We start from the raw sequence: 18,698 nt of genomic DNA on the forward strand, positions 1-18,698 counted from the left end.
GTCACGTGCCATCAAAAACTAGGTCAGTAGGTCAAATAATAGAAAAACCTTGTGACCTCTCTAGAGGCCATATTTGTTATGGGATCTGTATGAAAATTGGTCTGAATGTTCATCTTGATGATATCTAGGTCAAGTTCGAAACAGGGTCATGTGCGGTCAAAAACTAGGTCAGTAGGTCTTAAAATGGAAAAACCTTGTGACCTCTCTAGAGGCCATACTTGTGAATTGATCTCCATAAAAATTGGTCAGAATGTTCACCTTGATGATATCTAGGTCAAGTTTGAAACTGGGTCACGTGCCTTAAAAAACTAGGTCAGTAGGTCAAATAATAAAAAAACCTTGTGACCTCTCTAGAGGCCATACTTTTCATGGGATCTGTATGAAAGTTGGTCTGAATGTTCACCTTGATGATATCTAGGTCAGTTTCGAAACTGGGTCATGTGCGGTCAAAATTAGGCCAGTAGGTATAAAAATAGAAAAACCTTGTGACCTCTCTAGAGGTCAAATTTTCATGAGATCTTAATGAAAGTTAGGGAGAATGTTCACCTTGATGATATCTAGGTTAAAGTTCAAAACAGGGTCACGTACCTTCGAAAACTAGGTCAATAGATCAAATAATAGAAAAACCTTGTGACCTCTTTAGAGACCATATTTTTCAATAGATCTTCATGAAAATTGGTCAGAATGTTCATCTTGATAATATCTAGGTCAAGTTCAAAACTGGGTCACATGAGCTCAAAAACTAGGTCACTATGTCAAATAATAGAAAAAACGACGTCATACTCAAAACTGGGTCATGTGGGAAGAGGTGAGCGATTCAGGACCATCATGGTCCTCTTGTTTTCCTTTATTTTTCAGTTTGTTAAGGAATGGGTATAATTCTACGATTTTGTCATATTGTGTTATATGTTTGTTTTTTGTAGACATGGTAAATTTTGAAAAAATTGTTTTATGTTTCTGTTTGTTAAGGATATGACAAATTTCAGGAAAATTCTAGGACTTTGTCATATTCTGTCTTAATGTTTCAGTTTGTGAAAGGGACTTTTTGTCCCAAATTTCATATTTGGAAAAATGAACAATAACCAAACAGCACGCATTTAAACACAAAATAAACAAGTTTGTTTGTAAAACAGTATTGTTTGTGAGGTTAAAACTATTACAACCGAAATAATGGTATAACTAGCCATAGTATAAATTTGTACTACCACTAAAGATATTGCTTTTGTCAAGCTCGCTTGCAGATGCAAAGACATAGTTGTCCAAATGGGTGTTCGCTGTATGTGCGTCCGTCCGTCCGTTTGGATTTGTTTGTGCGGACCATAGATTTGACATGCATAGAGCAATCTTGTTTATATTTGGCATAAATTTTAACCTCAGTTAGACGGAGTGTCATGCGCAAACCTCAGGTTCCTATCTCAAAGGTCAAGGTCACAGTTGGAGGTCAAAGGTCATGTCAGATCTTGTCCGGCCCATAACTTTGACATGCATTGAGGGATTTTGTTTATATTTGGCATAAATGTTAACCTCAGTGAGACGGAGTGTCCTGAGTAAACTGCAGGTTCCTATCTCAAAGGTCAAGGTCACAGTTGGAGGTCAAAGGTCATGTCAGATCCAGCCCATAGCTTTGAAATGCATTGAGGTATCTTGTTTATATATTGCATGACTGTTTAACTTACTGTGACTGACTATCTCAAAGGTCAAGGTCACAGTTATGGGTCAAAGGGTGGGCTCGACATGTTGCCCGTTGGCATCTAGTTTACAAATTATTGTTATTAATTTAATTGTGAAAGCAGCTGTACATGCTCAGTTAGTCTTTTTATACCCTCTTTCTGAAGAAGAAAAAAAAGACATACTATGAAATGGCAATATCTGTCTATCCATTTGTCAGCACAAACAGTAAGATAGTATTTTTCAGCTAGGAGGACAATAGATATCAGTAATTCTTTTCAGTCTGTTTCTCTTATATTGCAAAAATTCTTTTACATGACGTAAAAGAACAATAGAGAGAACAAAGGAGTAGCCCATAACTACTGCACCAAATGAAAAGACATCTATCCGTCTGTGAATATTTTAGATTCCAGATTCTAAGTCAGAAAGTATAATAGCTACAGCTTTTAATCTTAATAAGATGATTGAGCACCATTTAAGGGGGATCCGTATCAGTTTTTTTGTAGAGTGGGTGGGGGGGCAGTAGTCAAAGGTCAAGGTCACAGCAACATGGCAACTGAAAATGGTTTCCAGATTCTAAGCCAAAAAAGTGTAACAGCTATGGCTTTCAGACTTTACAAAATGATTGAGTATCACTGGAGGAAGATCCTAATTAATTTTGGGGTCAGTGGCTCAAAGATCAGGGTCACAGAGACCTGACCAAATTTCGGTATTTTTTTTCATTTCTGGGCTCTGAGTCACAAAGTGTATTAGATACAGCATTTAAAACCTTATATGATGACTTACCACCTCTTGAGGAGGATCCTTATTGATTTTGGGATCTATAGGATAAAGGTCTAGGTCACAGTTACCAAAGGCTTTAAATGGTCTCAATACTTCAAATCATAAAGTGTAATAGCTATAGCTTTCAAGCTTTACACAATGAATAAATATTGCTACAAATTTTGGGGATCAGTGCCTCAAAGGTCAAGGTCACAGGGACCTGATTTAATTTCTGGTATTTTTCTTTATTCCAAGGCTCTGAGTCAGGAAGTATAATAACTACGGCTTTCAAACTTTACAACACTAAGTACCGCTTGATTATGATCACTATTGATTTTGGGGTCATTTGCTCACATAGGTCAATGTCACATGAACTTTTTTTCTTTTAAGTTTCTTGATAATGTGTCTTTGTATCCCTCATCCACATCCTGCACTGCCTCTCCAATTTTCATCTACACACATCTCAAAATTAATTGTTAATTTTAATGCCCATTTTTTACTGTACTGTCCTGTTTGCTTGCAAAAAGGCATATTATACCCTGTTAGGTTGAGCTCTTTTTTGTGTTTAGAATAGTCAAGTACATTTGATGAGGATTTTCTGCATATAAAGATAAAGATTAAGTATTTATTTCAGTGAAAGATGTGCATGTGTATCTTCAAGGAAGTGACAAAGTTTACGAAAATTCTAGGACTTTGATATGTTTCTATGTCTATGTTTCAGTTTATCAAGGATTCAGCAAAGTTTTTGTTCTGGGAGGTTATAGATGAAATGTGTAAAGGTATAGGTGAGGAAGTGAAATCAGAGGTGGATGCTAAACTACATTTCTCCAATGACTACTTGGAGGGTATACTGATCCCAACACTGAAAAATGAGATCAGGTGGGTTACGGTGACTAATATATGGCACACTGCTTACTGCATTTAGTTATCAAAGTCTGCCTTTGATATGTGCCGAAGGATTTTTATATCTCCCACCACACAGTGGTGTGAGAGACATATTGATTTACTCCTGTCTATGTGTCTGTCACAAATCTTGTCGTCACTCTAAGTCAAACATTTCTCATCCGATCTTCACCAAACTTGAATAAAATGTGTTTGACCGTAAGTCCTCATACAAGTTCGATAACTAGCCAAATCAGCCCAGGTACTTCGGAATTATGGCCCTTGAATTACCAAAAATCAGCCTTTTTACTCTTGTCCGCGCTCTTACGTCGAACAGTTCTCATCCGATCTTCACTAAACTTGAACCAAATGTTTTTGACCATAACTCCTTTGACCGTAACTCCTCGGCCAAGTTCATTTACTAGCCAAATTGCCCGAAACACTTCGGAATTATGACCTTGAATTACCCAATATCAGCCTTTTTACTCATCAAAGGTATATTTGTAGTGAGTAAACAGTATATAAAGAGTGACTTGCTATTTAGATGATTAGGCAGTTGTGGGAGACATGCGCTTTTCTCAAAAGCATCTCTAGTTCGGTTCATAAATTGATTGTGCAGATGCTGTTTTAGCCCATATGTTCTCAAAGCAACAATTTGTGTATTAAGTTAAGGATACATATCCAGTTTCATTACAGAATTGTTACTTTGTTGAACCCGTTTGTCAGGAAGAGGCCTCCGTGGCCGAGTGGTTAAGATCACTGACTTGGAATCACTTACCCCTCACCGATGTGGGTTCAAGCCTCACTGAGGCAGTTGAATTCTTCTTGTGAGGAAGCCATCCAGCTGGCTTACAGAAGGCTGATGGTTCTACTCTGCCTGTCCATGACAAAATAATGCATGGAGGGGCACCTGGGGTCTTCCTCCAACATCAAAGCTGGAAGTCGCAATGTGACCTACAATTGTGTCAGGAAGTCTCAAGGTTATTGTATTATAATGTAATCAGTGTCTAAAGAAATATAAGACCCTATGTCTAATATTGAGGTACATTCTCAGTCATTGGCATTTTTGAACATACAATATGATTGGCTGAAACCTTAACCTGAGCACCTCTTTCTGTCCTTAATTTAGGATTTGTGCTTAGTACTATCCAAACATATAGTTGCTTTTACAACTAATGTGTAACAAAAAGACTAAATTATTACAGAACTGTGTGTGAAGACACTTACGAGGAAGCACAGGAACAGAAACGTAAAGCATTGCACTTGGAGAAGGAGTTGAGACGTGACAGAGTAGCTGAACTTCTCACTGATGATTTTGTCAATGATCTTATTCATCAGGAATCATTGAATTTGGCCACAATTGAAATGAGGTAACTGGTGTGTTACATTTGTGGGTTTGTTGGTTTGTCTGCAAAGTGTGGATAACCTGGTGCATTTTCTGTCCAGGGAAGGATCCCCTGTTCGAGTATTTCTAAACAAGCTTGTGCCAGAATTAGAGAAGTTATTACAAATTGTGTACATTATTTACTGCTGTTACTAATGGAGTTCTATAACAGAATTTTTTAAGGAAGTGTATTTGTTTATAATTGAGAGAAAAATGTTGAAGACCTGTTTTAAGGTATGTAGAAAGAACTGTTGTAATAACAGTAATAGTCAATCCTTGTTTTACTCTAGTTTTTGTTTTTTTGTGCCATACTGTAACATATAGACGACAAAGAAAGTTAAAGTCTGATCTTGATCATTTGCCTTGATAATTTGCAATGCACCAGTAAAGCAGTAAAATTCGAGTTCTTGATTAATATAGACTATTAAGTGGATATTTACAAAATGTGCATATTGTTTCAGGGAAGTTAAAGCTCAGTTGAGAAGAGAATGTATAGAGAGAGTGACTATTGATATTAATGATGAACTTGTTGAGGAGGTCATGAGTGAAATGGTTGTGGATGTGTCCGAAGACGTGTTTGAAACAGATGTCAGACAGAGGCTCAAACAGCTTGACGATTTTGAGAAACTGGTAAAATTGAGCAGGGCTGGAAGATTTTGGCATAAATGGAAAAAGGAATATAAGGCAGTGACTAAATTAAAACGTGCAATGGAGGAATTTCCATGTGCTCCAAATATGCAAACAAGAAAGGAGCAGTTGAACTTGTTACTTAATGTTGATAACGAAAGTATTGTGGACAAGAAGTTCTATGTGAATAAGAGAGCAAAATTAACAATAGAGACACCACTAGAAATAGAGAAACATAGAAAAGAGACAGAGACATGTGCTCTCGTACATCGTTTATACAGAAATCTCCTCCATCAGACAGCCTGGGCTCCTCTTGATCTCGGGAGACTTGTTGGAAAGGAACTTAATCGGAAGGCCAGACATGTACACCAGCGAAGTGAGTAGATTAATTGAAGAAATGTTGTGTTATGAACAGACAAAATTCTGTATATGTGTATATAGAAAATTCAATACCTGCTAAAGAAAATTAACAGCAGTTTTAGATAGTTCTGCTCATTTATTAAACCAGAAGTAATAGGGTAACATTGTTCATCCTGATAACATAGAATAAAGCCTGGAGTCAGCCATCCTTGGCCGCTTGTTTACTTGCCTACAGGTTCTCATTATTTTACCTTTTCAGCTCACCTGAGCACGAAGTGCTCAAGGTGAGCTTTTGTGATCGCCCTGTGTCCGTCGTCCGTCCATTGTCAACAGTTTGACTGTTAACAATCTAGAGGTCACAATTTTGGCCCAATCTTAATGAAACTTGGTCAGAATGTTACCCTCATAACAATCTTGGACGACGATATTGGGTCATCTGAGGTCAAAAACTAGGTCACCAGGTCAAATCAAAGGAAAAGCTTGTTAACACTCTAGAGGTCACAATTTGGGTCCAATCTTAATGAAACTTGGTCAGAATGTTTCCCTCAATAAAGTCTTGGACTTGTTCGATATTGGGTCATCCAGGGTAAAAAACTAGGTCACCAGGTCAAATCAAAGGAAAAGCTTGTTTACACTGTAGAGGCCAGATTTATGACCGTATCTTCATGAAACTTGGTCAGAATGTTAATCTTGATGATCTCAAGGTCCAGTTTGAATCTAGGTCATATAGGATCAAAAACTAGGTCACCAGGTCAAATCAAAGGAAAAGCTTTTTTAACACTGTAGAGGCCACATTTATGACCATATCTTAATAAAACTTGGTCAGAATGTTAATCTTGATGATCTATAAGTCAAGTTCAAATCTGGGTCAGGTGGGATCAAAAACTAGGTCACTAGGTCAGATCAAAGGAAAAGCTTGTTAACACTCTAGAGGCCACATTTATGACTGTATCTTCACGAAACTTAGAATGTTAATCTTGGTGATCTTTAGGTCAAGTTTGAATCTGGGTCATGTCTGGTCAAAAACTAGGTCACTGGGCCAAATCGAAGGAAAAGCTATTTAACACTTTAGAGGCCACATTTATGACCATATCTTAATGAAACTTGGTCAGAATGTTAATCTTGTGGATCATTAGGTCAATAGGTCAGGTGAGCGATACAGGGCCTTCATGGCCCTCTTGTTTCAGTTGTCTTCAAATTTTTCCACTCGGCCCTTTGTTTAGGAGCTGCTAGAGCTTAAAATAGAAAAAAATCCTCAAACAACCTCTTCTGACGAACCACTGGGTCATTTTTGTATGGTCCTCTCTCATTTGAAATCGAATGGTTTCTCTTTGCTCCTTTTAGAGGCCGCCAGAGCTAAAAATAAAAAAACTGTAATTGTCTTGTTCTTACCAGCGGCATGAAATATCTTTGCTTGGTCTGTAGCATCCTTATCTGGACTTTTTCAACTTGATTGAAATGTTTTGCTTAGTGGCAGATAGGGGCTGCCAGAGCTAAAAATAGAATTCTTTAAACAACTTCTATGCATGAAGTGCTTGATGGATCATCATAAAACTGGTGTATAGCATCCTGGTAAGGCCCTAGCTTAATTATGTGCAAAGGTTCTGTTTGACCCTTGGTCGATCTCTCTCAAGTTTGTTAATCCCCCGCCATGGCGGAGGGATTATAGGAATGGTCTGCGTCCGTCCTTCCGTCCACCCTTCCGTCCGTCCTTCCGTCCGTCTGTCCTTCCGTCCGTCTTTCCGTCCGTCCTTTCGTCCGTAACACTTTCGTGTCCTCATCATATCTCCTAAACCCCTTGAAGGATTTTCATCAAACTTGGGTCAAATGATCACCTCATCAAGACGATGTGCAGAACCCATGAGTCAGCCTTGTCAGTTCAAGGTCAAGGTCACAACTCAAGGTCAAAGGTTTGAGCCTGCCATTTTGTGTCCGCTCTATATCTCCTAAACCCCTTGAAGGAATTTTATAAAACTTGGGTCAAATGATCATCTCATCAAGACGATGTGCAGAACCCATGAGTCAGCCATGCCAGCTCAAGGTCAAGGTCACAACTCTGGGTCAAAGGTTTGAGCCTTCCATTTTGTGTCTGCTCTTTATCTCTTAAACCCCTTGAAGGAATTTTATAAAACTTGGGTCAAATGATCACCTCATCAAGACGATGTGCAGAACCCATGAGTCAGCCATGCCAGCTCAAGTTCAAGGTCACAACTCAGGGTCAAAGGTTTGAGCCTTCCATTTTGTGTCCGCTCTATATCTCTTAAACCCCTTGAAGGAATTTTATAAAACTTGGGTCAAATGATTACCTCATCAGAACGATGTGCAGAAATTATGAGTCAACCATGCCAGCTCAAGGTCACAGCTAAGGGTCGAAGGTTTGAGCCTTCCATTTGGTGTCCACTCTGTATCTCCTAAACCTCTTGAAGGATTTTCATCAAACTTGGGTCAAATGATCACCTCATCAAGAACTCATGAGTCAGCCATGTCAACTCAAGGTCAAGGTCACAACTGAAGGTCAAAGGTTTCAGCTCTGTATCTCCTAAGCCCCTTGAAGGATTTTCATGAAACTTGGGTCAAATGATCACCTCATCAAGACGTTGTGCAGACTTCATGAGTCAGCCATGTCAGTTCAAGGTCAAGGTCACAGCTAAAATCAAAGGTTTACCCTTTTACTATCCATAGCAGTGGCGGGGGATTTAGCTGTCTTTCAGACTGCCTTGTTCAAATGGTTATGCATTCAGGAACCATTGCAGTAAAAATAATAAGGCTTTCAAAAACAGTTTTATGAACTTCTTAATGGATGTTAACCAAACATGGTCAGAGTGTCATGGTCCTCCTCAGGTGAGTGAACTTGGCCAATTTTAGCCCACTTGTTTCACTTGTATCATATTAACACAAAAATAGTTCATAGTTAAATTGTAATTTTAAACATTTACAGATACCCTGAAAGCAACAACATTATTTTGGAAGGTGTTGTTGTGTCTGCCAGATGTTGATGGCAACAGTATCAGCAACCATTCAGAGGCAGCCACACATAACCTGTGTAAATGGCTAAAAGTGAGGTTCTCCAAGGGGTCATCTTTATCATCCCAACTTGATGTAAAGGTATGTTTTGTTGAATCATTCGGAGGAAAAAGGACAGTTCTGACATCACAGGAAGTATATGAGGGTCAATTACTGGCATTACATAGAGTATATGAGAGATAATTTCGGACAGGACAGAAATATATGAGCGTTAATTTCTGACATGACAGAAAAATATGAGAGTTAATTACTAGCATTATGTTGAGTATATGAGAGTTAATTTCTGACTTGACAGAAATGTTATGAGAGTTAATTTCTGACATGAGAAATATATGAGAGTTAATTTCTGGCATTACATCGAGAATATGAGAGTTAATTTCTGATTTGACATTTCTGGCATTACTTATTTATTTATTTATTTGGGTTTTACGGCGCACCAACACGGTATAGGTTATATGGCGCCAAGCAGGACTACAAATTTCGGTTTCACATCTCATTTATATCATTCTGACATTACTGTAAGTATGTGAGAGTTAGTTTCTGACATAAGAAGAAGCATTTGAGAGTTTATTTCTGGCATTTCAGGAAGTACATGAGAGTTCAGCTTCTAGAGTTTTAGTTATATTTGCAATGAAAATTATGTATCAAAAACTGGGAGAGGGACAGTATGACCATTGTTTCATTTTTATTTTGTTTGTTGTAGTCTTGTTCAGTATTAAAGTCCAGAGCTTGATCCCCATTTTCTGAAGGCAAGGTACATATTGTTATATACATGTATCTACTTCCAGGGCCACGTTTTAAGCTTGTACAAATGTCATTTGGCAGATGCTCTGGCATCAAAGCCCGTCAGTCTAGGCGTTTGTGTTAGGACTGTAGAAGGACAGCTGGATGATGATGATATAGCAGCTATAGAAGAGACAAGTCTCTATTTGGGAGCCAATGCTCTATTGTTTCTCCTACCTGCTGGTGCCCTACTCAGCAAGTTAAATTCTGTAAGTATGGATGAGCTTCATATGATGTTTTTTTTTCAATACTTTTTGAAGGAAAAAGAAGTTTCTTAAAAATTAATTTTTTTTTGTCTCTGAAGTATGTTTGTTGAATTTGCTGTATGCTATGTTTTCATGACCTCTAAATTTGCAATGTGTCTTTAAATATTTCCCCCGGTAAGTCCCCTATTTCATTGAAAAAGATACAGAAACTGTAGGACCATCCTTCCGCCCATCCCCTTGCTCAGTTTGACCTAGGAGAACAAAATGTTCCTATTGGGATTGTTGAATTAAAACTTAAAAATATTAGAATGTCAACAGAAACCAATATGTAACAATTTTTGTAGGGGATAACTTTTCAATTTTAAACAGAACTGAAAATAACAATATATGAGCAGCGCCATGAGAAAACCAACATAGTGGCTTTGCGACAAGCATGGATCCAGACCAGCCTGCACATCCCCACAGTCTGGTCAGGATCCATGCTGTTTGCTTTCAAAGTCTATTGCAATTAGAAAGACTGTTAGCGAACAGCATGGATCCTGACCAGACTGCACGTATGCGCAGGCTGGTCTGGATCCATGCTGGTCGCAAAGCCACTATGTTGGTTTTCTCATGGCGCAGCTCAATTATTTGAGAAAAAGAAAGATTTGGAGGAGTAGGGGAATTTTCACACCTTCGACAAATGAGAAAGGGGTTTTTGTTTAGGGGATGGAGGATTTTGTTCGTATTCACGTAGAACACAAGAAAGGATTAATGATAGTAATACTTACCGTTGATCACTATTCATTTTATGTGACACTTATAAGAAAATTTCAATTAATACTGTACCATCATTGTCAGGATGCTGCAGTTCTGCCAAATTAAGAGAGTATATACACAGCCGATGCACTATAGACACATCCAGAACATTTCTATAATGTAATTATAGCTGTGTAAACATATAACTGATTATGTTTTCTGACCATATGTTGTAGGTTAAAAGTGATCAGTATTGGACAGCACAGTACTTCAGACTGAAAGCAATTCTTGACGTGAAACCAAGATATCAAGGATTCCCATTGGTTATTGTGATTCCAGTGCCAGCCAATCAGAGCGTGTCTTTGATACAGATTGTAAAATGTTTATCTTTAGAGGAATTTTTAGATGAGGAGTTACTGAGTGATGTAGAGCTTGTCACGTGTGAGCTGAATGAGAATAGACCTGACGGTATAGACCTGACTGACCCCAGAATCAGTGAGGAGGTAACAATAAACTATAAAAAAAACTTCACGACCCCCTTTTGACTTACAGGAAGTATAAACCTGCCTTTTACATAGACTGGCACAGTTCTTTCACAGAAAGTTAATATCACCTGAAGTATGATTTAAGAGTAGAGTCATCAGTTTAAGAGAATAGTGAGTTGTTAATCAATTTTTAGTCTCAAAAACAGGTTTGAAAACAAATTTGTATAACAGTATTCTGTGATATATTATAACTAAAATCTGTGTCTGTGAACAAGTAACAAGACCACCTCTGGCATTTTAGACTGTTATCAGGTAAGAAAGATTTCAAACTGGGATAAAATGATTTTAAAGACTTTGTTATTTTGCAGTTATGTGAGAGTATACAGTGGTTAGCCAAGAAAAGCAAGCCAATACCATGTGTTACTGTGCAGTATTTTAAAGATACTGTGGATTTGACACTGCATCAACACTACTACACACCAGTTCAACATAACCACAAGAAGAGAAAACAGTTGGAAAGGCTTAACAAGGTACACTTTCAAGTCTATTAATTCAGATGATATGAATTGTGCCGCACCATGAGAAAATCAACACAGTGTATTTGCAACCAGCATGGATCCAGACCAGCCTGTGCATCCCCATAGTTTGGTCAGAATCCATGCTATTCACTTCCAAAGCCTATTGCAATTAGAGAAACCGTTAGCGAACAGTATTGAAAGTCAAAGATATTGATTTAAAAATATTTTGTCATTATAAATATATTTATATATATATTATATAACTATAAAATAAATAAAGATTTTGATGTGGCATGTAGTTCTGTTGTTTAATTGTGCAATTGTAGGCAGAAAAAATACAATAGCTTGTTGTATTACAGTTTTACAAGTGATGCACCTTGTATTGGGTTACAAGGAAAACATTTCTGATCTATCAACCAAACCATTTGCTGAAATATCAAAACAATATGCACTGTTCTAGTAGTACAAGTTTGTAGAAGAAAGTTTGGTAAAATGTTTATTCTACATGTTAAGATTGATGTATGGTGTTGCAGGATCCAAACAGTTTACTGGGATTATACAACACAGTGATTACCCATTTAAGTGAAGTGCTCACTTCAGAAAGGCTATTCAAGGTGTCGTGGCCAGTGGCAGAGTTTGCCAGCAAACAAAATACAGGTAAGTGTTGTTATTACTTATCCCCATCTCACCCACTTAGAGTGTGTGCCTTGCTTATGACTACTGATTTATTTGCAGAAAGATTGTATTCTTGCATGTGTGGGCTCAATCGTTTGGTCTACATATAATTGGTTGTTCTAGCTGCATACTTACACATGCCTATGATAATGATTGGTTGGACACCATAGGTCTTGTACCCTTCTGTTACTAAAGTTAGAAAGTTACGGTATGGCCTGAAACCTGACTGATACCAACCAAACTGGTCTGATATATTAGTAACAGTCTTCTAATGCATCCTCTGTTTTGTTGCTATCACAAAGAAATTAAAGTTGCTGCAGTAACAAATAGTCCAAACACATGATAGAAGAATGACAAGTTGGGATCCTACAGTACCTTTAAAAGTACAAGATATTTTTAACCAAATTTGGTACACAAACATATGGGTAGCTTAAAAATATTACAGAAATGTGGATTATGTAATACAGATGAAGCCAAAACTAAAAAACAAGATTTTTTTCATGAAAAAAATATAATTTGGCATTGATAGAAGACAATATGAAGATCTTTTAATTTTGTTCCTTTGTCTGTCTGTTAGTCTGTCTGTCTGTTCATCTGTCAGTCACAAAAAAAAGATAGATCCTGCATTTACTTTAAAAGTACAAGAAAGAGATCTTTTTATGAAACCTTATAGATGATGGGTTATTGGAGAGTATGCAGGTCCTTCAATTAAGTGTGAAAAATTGTGATACCTATGACAGCATACATGACAAATGACTCTTCCTGTAGGGAACTTTTATTGCTGGGCAATAGTCTGGTTTTATACAGAGTTGATTATAAAGATTAACATGATCAGTCTTAAGGTTTTAAGGCAGATGTAACTACATTGCTACTTTGCAGTCCTGCTTATCTAACAAAGAAATTGCTTAAAATGTCTTGAACTTTAGTCCAAATTATTAGATAGATTGACTAAACTATGAAGAAGTCAGTGTTAAAGAAAGCTGATGTTGACATTGGTCACTTCCTGGAATATTGGCTGAAGCCGGCAGGAAATATCAGGACAGTTGAGAAATACAAGTCACACAAGGATTTTAAACATTGACACTTGGGGAAAAGAGTGCTTTGCTGTACCCATACACCATTAAAATTTCTCATGGTAAAAGAATATTTACTTAAATTGTGCTACTGCAGGTTCATATCTTTTGTTGTAGGGTTTCTGTTTGTTTTTAGACAACTTTTATTTTAGACTTGCCACCAAATCACTGGAACAGGGGAGATCATTTGGAATATTTATTCAGCATAGTTGACTCCCTTAGATTACCAAAGTTTGAACTAAGCAACCCTGATCCAGAAGACTGGTTTGATGTTAAAAGAGACCTCTGGGAGTTTGTGTCATCATTTGCTGGAAGTGATTACAGTGGAGCTAGGATCAAGTTATTTTCTAGGTAAATATGGAAATGAGCAGTATTTAAATAAAACTGTACATTCACAGGTAAAATGATTGCGATATACTGAAAAGTTTGGTGTAAACTGTATCATCAAAGACATATAACTACAGATGTGAAATCCAGTATAAGGTATATATAAGTTTTATTGAATAATCAAGGCCTTTACATTTTTCAGCGTCTGATTTATATCTTTCCAGAGTTCAGATGTACAGGAATTGAACCACTAGGGCATTAGACCAAATGCTTAAATACCTAAGCAGATGAATGATAAACTGTAGTAAATCAGGCAATAAACCACAAAACGACATTGTTTATTTTCATTCTAACATGCCAATTGAAACTAGATGATAAAAGCTTTGCTGAACTTCATTCATGCTTATAGTAATGAATCTGATGTCATGTGGCACTACAACTTAAAAATTGATATCATAATGTGCAAAAAAAGTCATTCAAAGGTTCATGTTTTTAGCTCACCTGAGCCAAAGGCTCATGGTGAGCTTTTGTGACCACTCAATGTCCGTTGTGCGGTGTGCGTCGTCAGTTGTCCATCCGTCAACAATTTCTAAAAACATCTTCTTCAAAACCACTGGGCAGAATTACACCAAACTTCATAGGAATGATCCTTGGGTGGCCCCCTTTCAAAATTATTCAAAGAATTTAATTCCATACAGAAGTCTGGTTGCCATGGCAACCAAATGAAAAACTTAAGAAATCTTCTTGTCAAAAACCAAAGGTATTTGGGCTTTGATATTTTTTTATGTAGCATCATCTAGTGGTCCTCTACCAAGGTTGTTCAAATTATCCCCCAGGGTCAGATATGGCCCCGCCCTGGGGGTCACATGGTTTACATAGACTTATATAGGGAAAATTTTGAAAATCTTGTTCAAAACCACAAGGCTTAGAGCCTTGATATTTGGCATGTGACATCAACTAATGGTCCTCTATATAGATTGTTCAAATTATGCCCCTTGGGTGAAAAGAGGCCCGCCCCAGGGGTCCCAAGTTTTACAGACTTACATAGGAATTTTTTTTAAAATCTTGTCTGAAACCACAAGACCTAGGCCTTTGATATTTGGTATGTAGCATTGCCTTGTGGTCCTCTACCAAAATTGTTTAAATTATGCCCCTTGGTTGAAAAGAGGCCCTGCCCCAGGGGTCCCAAGTTTTACATAGACTTAGGTTTATAGGAAAAAAACTTTTAAAATCTTCTTGTCTGAAAGTTCAAGGACTAGGCCTTTGATATTTAGTATGTAGCATTGCCTAGTGGTCCTCTACCAATATTGTTCAAATTTTGCCCCAGGGGTGAAAAGAGGCCCCACCCGGGGTCACTTGTTATATGAGTTATATAGGAAAAAATACTTCAAAAATTGTCTGATCATATTTCCTAGACTGTTTAATTATAATTACCTGATGACCCAAAGTAGGGGCTATTTGACTATGACATTGACCTACTGACCTACTTTCTTGTTTTTAAGATAGAGCCTTGAAATTTCGATGACGTAAACAATTTTGCACACCAGTCTTAAAACTGACATTCAGTGACTGTGACTGTGAGCTACTGACCTACTTTATTAATATTTTAGCATCAGTTTGACATTTGAAACATGTAACTCATATTACTCAGGTGAGCAATCCAGGGTCATCATGACCCTCTTGTTGGTATATCCTTGCATTTTTCTATTTCCTTATAAATTGAAGCAAGATAAGAATGCTATTTATATGACACAAGAGTTTACATTATCTGTTTAAAACGTTAATGAAAGGCTGAAGAAAGATAAGTCAGATAGTAATATGTTGCCCAGTATGAATGCTTTAAGCTTCAGATCTGACACTAAACTCCCTCAGTAATTGTAAGTAGTCTTTATTATAGACTCTTTAAGGCTTCTTTTTGAATTCAACACTGTATAAACTTGACGAAGACCTGATGAAAACTATCTGAAGTCTGCAGATCTATGTGTTTTCAATTAGACGTATTACGTTGTTGCAAATTTGTTGGCAGTGAAACATCTATCTGAAATTAATGTAAAATTTTTGTTTAACAATCTTGGTACCTTACAGTTGTCTCTAGACTGTTATCTTATTATTTCCACAGATTGAAGAACTTAATACATAAACTGGAAGTAGACTTTGAGGAGGCATGTTATTTCCAGTATGGAGAAGCAGACTGCCAGCCAACCTTTTTTAATGTCCCGTGGAGCACGGTTGTCTCACTGTGTATAGACTACAAACTAGACAGTATAGACCTTACTGATCCACATACACCAGACCCTCAGGTAGGTAGCTGATGAAACGTAATCATGAAACATGCTTTACTTTAACTTAGTATGTTCCAGTAAGGAAAACACTAAATACAAGTAGTTTTGGTGATGAGTTCAATTGTGCAAATGTTCTCTTTGAGAATTCAATCGGACATATTTATTTGAACATTATTTACCTCTTGTCAGTTACATAAGGAGAAGTTTAAGTAGTTTGAAAAGAACAAGTTAATATTTGTTGTTTAAGTTTAGGATTAACAGGTTAACTTACAGTGTTTCTTTACTGAAGTGTGGGGTCTCCATGGTTAAGTGGTTAACTTTTTACTGTCTTGAGGAAGGTTGGTAGTTCTACCATAGTGAATGGCCATGGAGAAAGGTCGACAGTTCTAGTATAATGCATACCTGCGGAAAAGGGTTGGTAGTTGCAGCAAAGTGAATGCCCGTGGAGGAAGGTTGGTATCTTCCATAGTGCCTGCCTGTGGAAGAAGGCTAGTAATTCTACCAAAGTGAGTGCCCATGGAGGAAGGTTGGTATCTTCCATAGTGCCTGCCTGTGGAAGAAGGCTAGTAATTCTACCAAAGTGAGTGCCCATGGAGGAAGGTTGGTATCTTCCATAGTGCCTGCCTGTGGAAGAAGGCTAGTAATTCTACCAAAGTGAATGCCCATGGAGGAAGGTTGGTATCTTCCATAGTGCCTGCCTGTGGAAGAAGGCTAGTAATTCTACCAAAGTGAATGCCCATGGAGGAAGGTTGGTATCTTCCATAGTGCCTGCCTGTGGAAGAAGGCTAGTAATTCTACCAAATAGAGTGCCCATGGAGGAAGGTTGGTATCTTCCATAGTGCCTGCCTGTGGAAGAAGGCTAGTAATTCTACCAAAGTGAATGCCCATGGAGGAAGGTTGGTATCTTCCATAGTGCCTGCCTGTGGAAGAAGGCTAGTAATTCTACCAAAGTGAGTGCCCATGGAGGAAGGTTGGTATCTTCCATAGTGCCTGCCTGTGGAAGAAGGCTGGTAGTTCTACCAAAGTGAATGCCCGTGGAGGAAGATTGGTATCTTCCATAGTGCCTGCCTATGGAGGAAGGCTGGTAGTTCTACCAAAGCGAATGCCCGTGGAGGAAGGTTGGTATCTTCCATAGTGCCTGCCTATGGAGGAAGGTTGGTAGTTCTACCAAAGCGAATGCCCGTGGAGGAAGGTTGGTATCTTCCATAGTGCCTGCCTGTGTGTTGAGGAAGGTTGGTAGTTCTACCAAAGTGAGTGCCCATGGAGGAAGGTTGGTATCTTCCATAGTGCCTGCGTGTGGAGGAAGGTTGGTAGTTCTATCGTAGTGAATACCCATGGAGGAAAATTGGTAATTGTACCAAAGTGAATGCCCATGGAGGAAGGTTAGTAGTTCTACCATGATGAATGACCATTGAGTAATACTGGTAGCTCTACCATAGTGCATGCCCATGGAGGAAAGTTTGTTGTTCTGCCATAATGGATGTCTGCTGAGGAAGGTTTATAGTTCTACCAGTGTGGATGCCAGTGGAGGAAGTTTTGAAGTTTTACCTTTATGAATGCTTCCGGATTAAGATTGGTAGTTCTACCAATGTGCATGCCCAAGGTAGTTGGTAATTCTACCATGATAGCGAATGTCAGCGGAGGAAGGTTTGTAGTACTACCATAGTGCGTGCCTGTGCATCTTTTGGACCTGATTCACATTACTCATGGTGGAGGGCCTCGTTGGCCGAGTGGTTAAGGTCGCTGAATTATTTTCCCTTCACCGAGGCGTTCAGTCCTCTCTCAAGGTGTTGAATTCTTCATGTGTGGACGCCCTCCAGCTGGCTTACGAAAGGTTTGTGGTTCTATCCTGGTACCAGCCTGTGATAAAATAATGCAGGGAGGGGCACCTGGGGTCTTCCTCCACCATCAGAGCTGGAAAGTAGCCATAAGACCTATAATTGTGTTTGTGCAATTTTTAACCCAACTAAAAAAAATAGTTATCATGGCTATGTTCAAACTTGGTCAGTAGTTATATTTTGGTCAGTGATAGCTGCCTATAGATATGAAACTTTTTCAATAACTGGGTCAAAGTGCAGTTTTGAAAAGAATAATAAAATCTATTGTGAAGCGATTTTCTGTCTGACTAGCTCAGACTTAGATCAGAATTGTTGCAATATTTAACAGAAGTTATACATTGTAGTTAACAATTTTATGTTTTATCACAATAGAATTATAAGTGGACAAATTACATTTATGAATATACAAGTTTATAAATGTTTCTGCAGGAGAAGAGAGAACTAAAAGTAGCATACATCAAAGAAGAAATGGAGGGGTTTATTCCGCCAGAATCTTGGAAACATATCGAGGCAGACAGGACTGTGCTAGGTATAACCACCTGCCTCATAAACGAAAATATCATTAATTTTTAATAAAAAGTAAGATACAGTGCTCCTTCTCTACAGCGGCCCTCTGAACAACAATTCCCTCCTTGAAACAACACTTGCTACTGACTCCAAAATATGCTAATTGTTCTTTATTTTACCTCTCTACAACAACAGACTCGCTTCGAACAACAACCAACTTTTCCATCTCCCAAAGGGTGTTGTTGTAGAGGGGGAGCACTGTATTGTCAAAGTGAGTTTGATTTCCAATTTGATAATAAGTAAATAGACTGAAATTGTTAGATAGAAGAGAACCAGTGATACATAGATATTTTGAATGCTGTAAATTTCCTTGTGAAACACACTGGGGAAATTACCTTTATAAATATCATAACAAGAGAGGAAACACATTGTATACTTGTTATTTAGAATTTATTATCTGAAGCAAAATGAAAATTTTGATAATATCCAGTCTTAAGATTACACATCATTATTAGCCCCCTACTGGGTTAAAACCAGTTTCAGGACCATAGGATTGCGC

General features: G+C 37.9%; 1 protein-coding gene across 2 annotated transcripts in view; it reads left to right on the forward strand.

Moving 5' to 3' along the window:
* LOC123529902 (germinal-center associated nuclear protein-like) overlaps positions 1 to 18,698 on the forward strand; it is a 69,691-nt gene that overhangs the window by 48,157 nt on the left and 2,836 nt on the right. Inside the window, exons 18-29 of one of the 2 annotated variants that reach the window (XM_045310486.2) lie at positions 859 to 873; positions 3,152 to 3,309; positions 4,518 to 4,682; positions 5,158 to 5,699; positions 8,622 to 8,788; positions 9,496 to 9,699; positions 10,671 to 10,937; positions 11,288 to 11,449; positions 11,971 to 12,094; positions 13,338 to 13,536; positions 15,632 to 15,812; positions 18,062 to 18,161. In XM_045310486.2, the coding sequence (XP_045166421.2) occupies positions 859 to 873; positions 3,152 to 3,309; positions 4,518 to 4,682; positions 5,158 to 5,699; positions 8,622 to 8,788; positions 9,496 to 9,699; positions 10,671 to 10,937; positions 11,288 to 11,449; positions 11,971 to 12,094; positions 13,338 to 13,536; positions 15,632 to 15,812; positions 18,062 to 18,161 (2,284 nt within the window). The remainder of the gene's footprint in view (positions 1 to 858; positions 874 to 3,151; positions 3,310 to 4,517; positions 4,683 to 5,157; positions 5,700 to 8,621; positions 8,789 to 9,495; positions 9,700 to 10,670; positions 10,938 to 11,287; positions 11,450 to 11,970; positions 12,095 to 13,337; positions 13,537 to 15,631; positions 15,813 to 18,061; positions 18,162 to 18,698) is intronic. The other variant, XM_045310487.2, reaches the window with a different exon arrangement.

The sequence above is a fragment of the Mercenaria mercenaria genome, chromosome 13 (genome assembly GCF_021730395.1).
Source record: "Mercenaria mercenaria strain notata chromosome 13, MADL_Memer_1, whole genome shotgun sequence".
Lineage (NCBI taxonomy): Eukaryota > Metazoa > Mollusca > Bivalvia > Venerida > Veneridae > Mercenaria > Mercenaria mercenaria.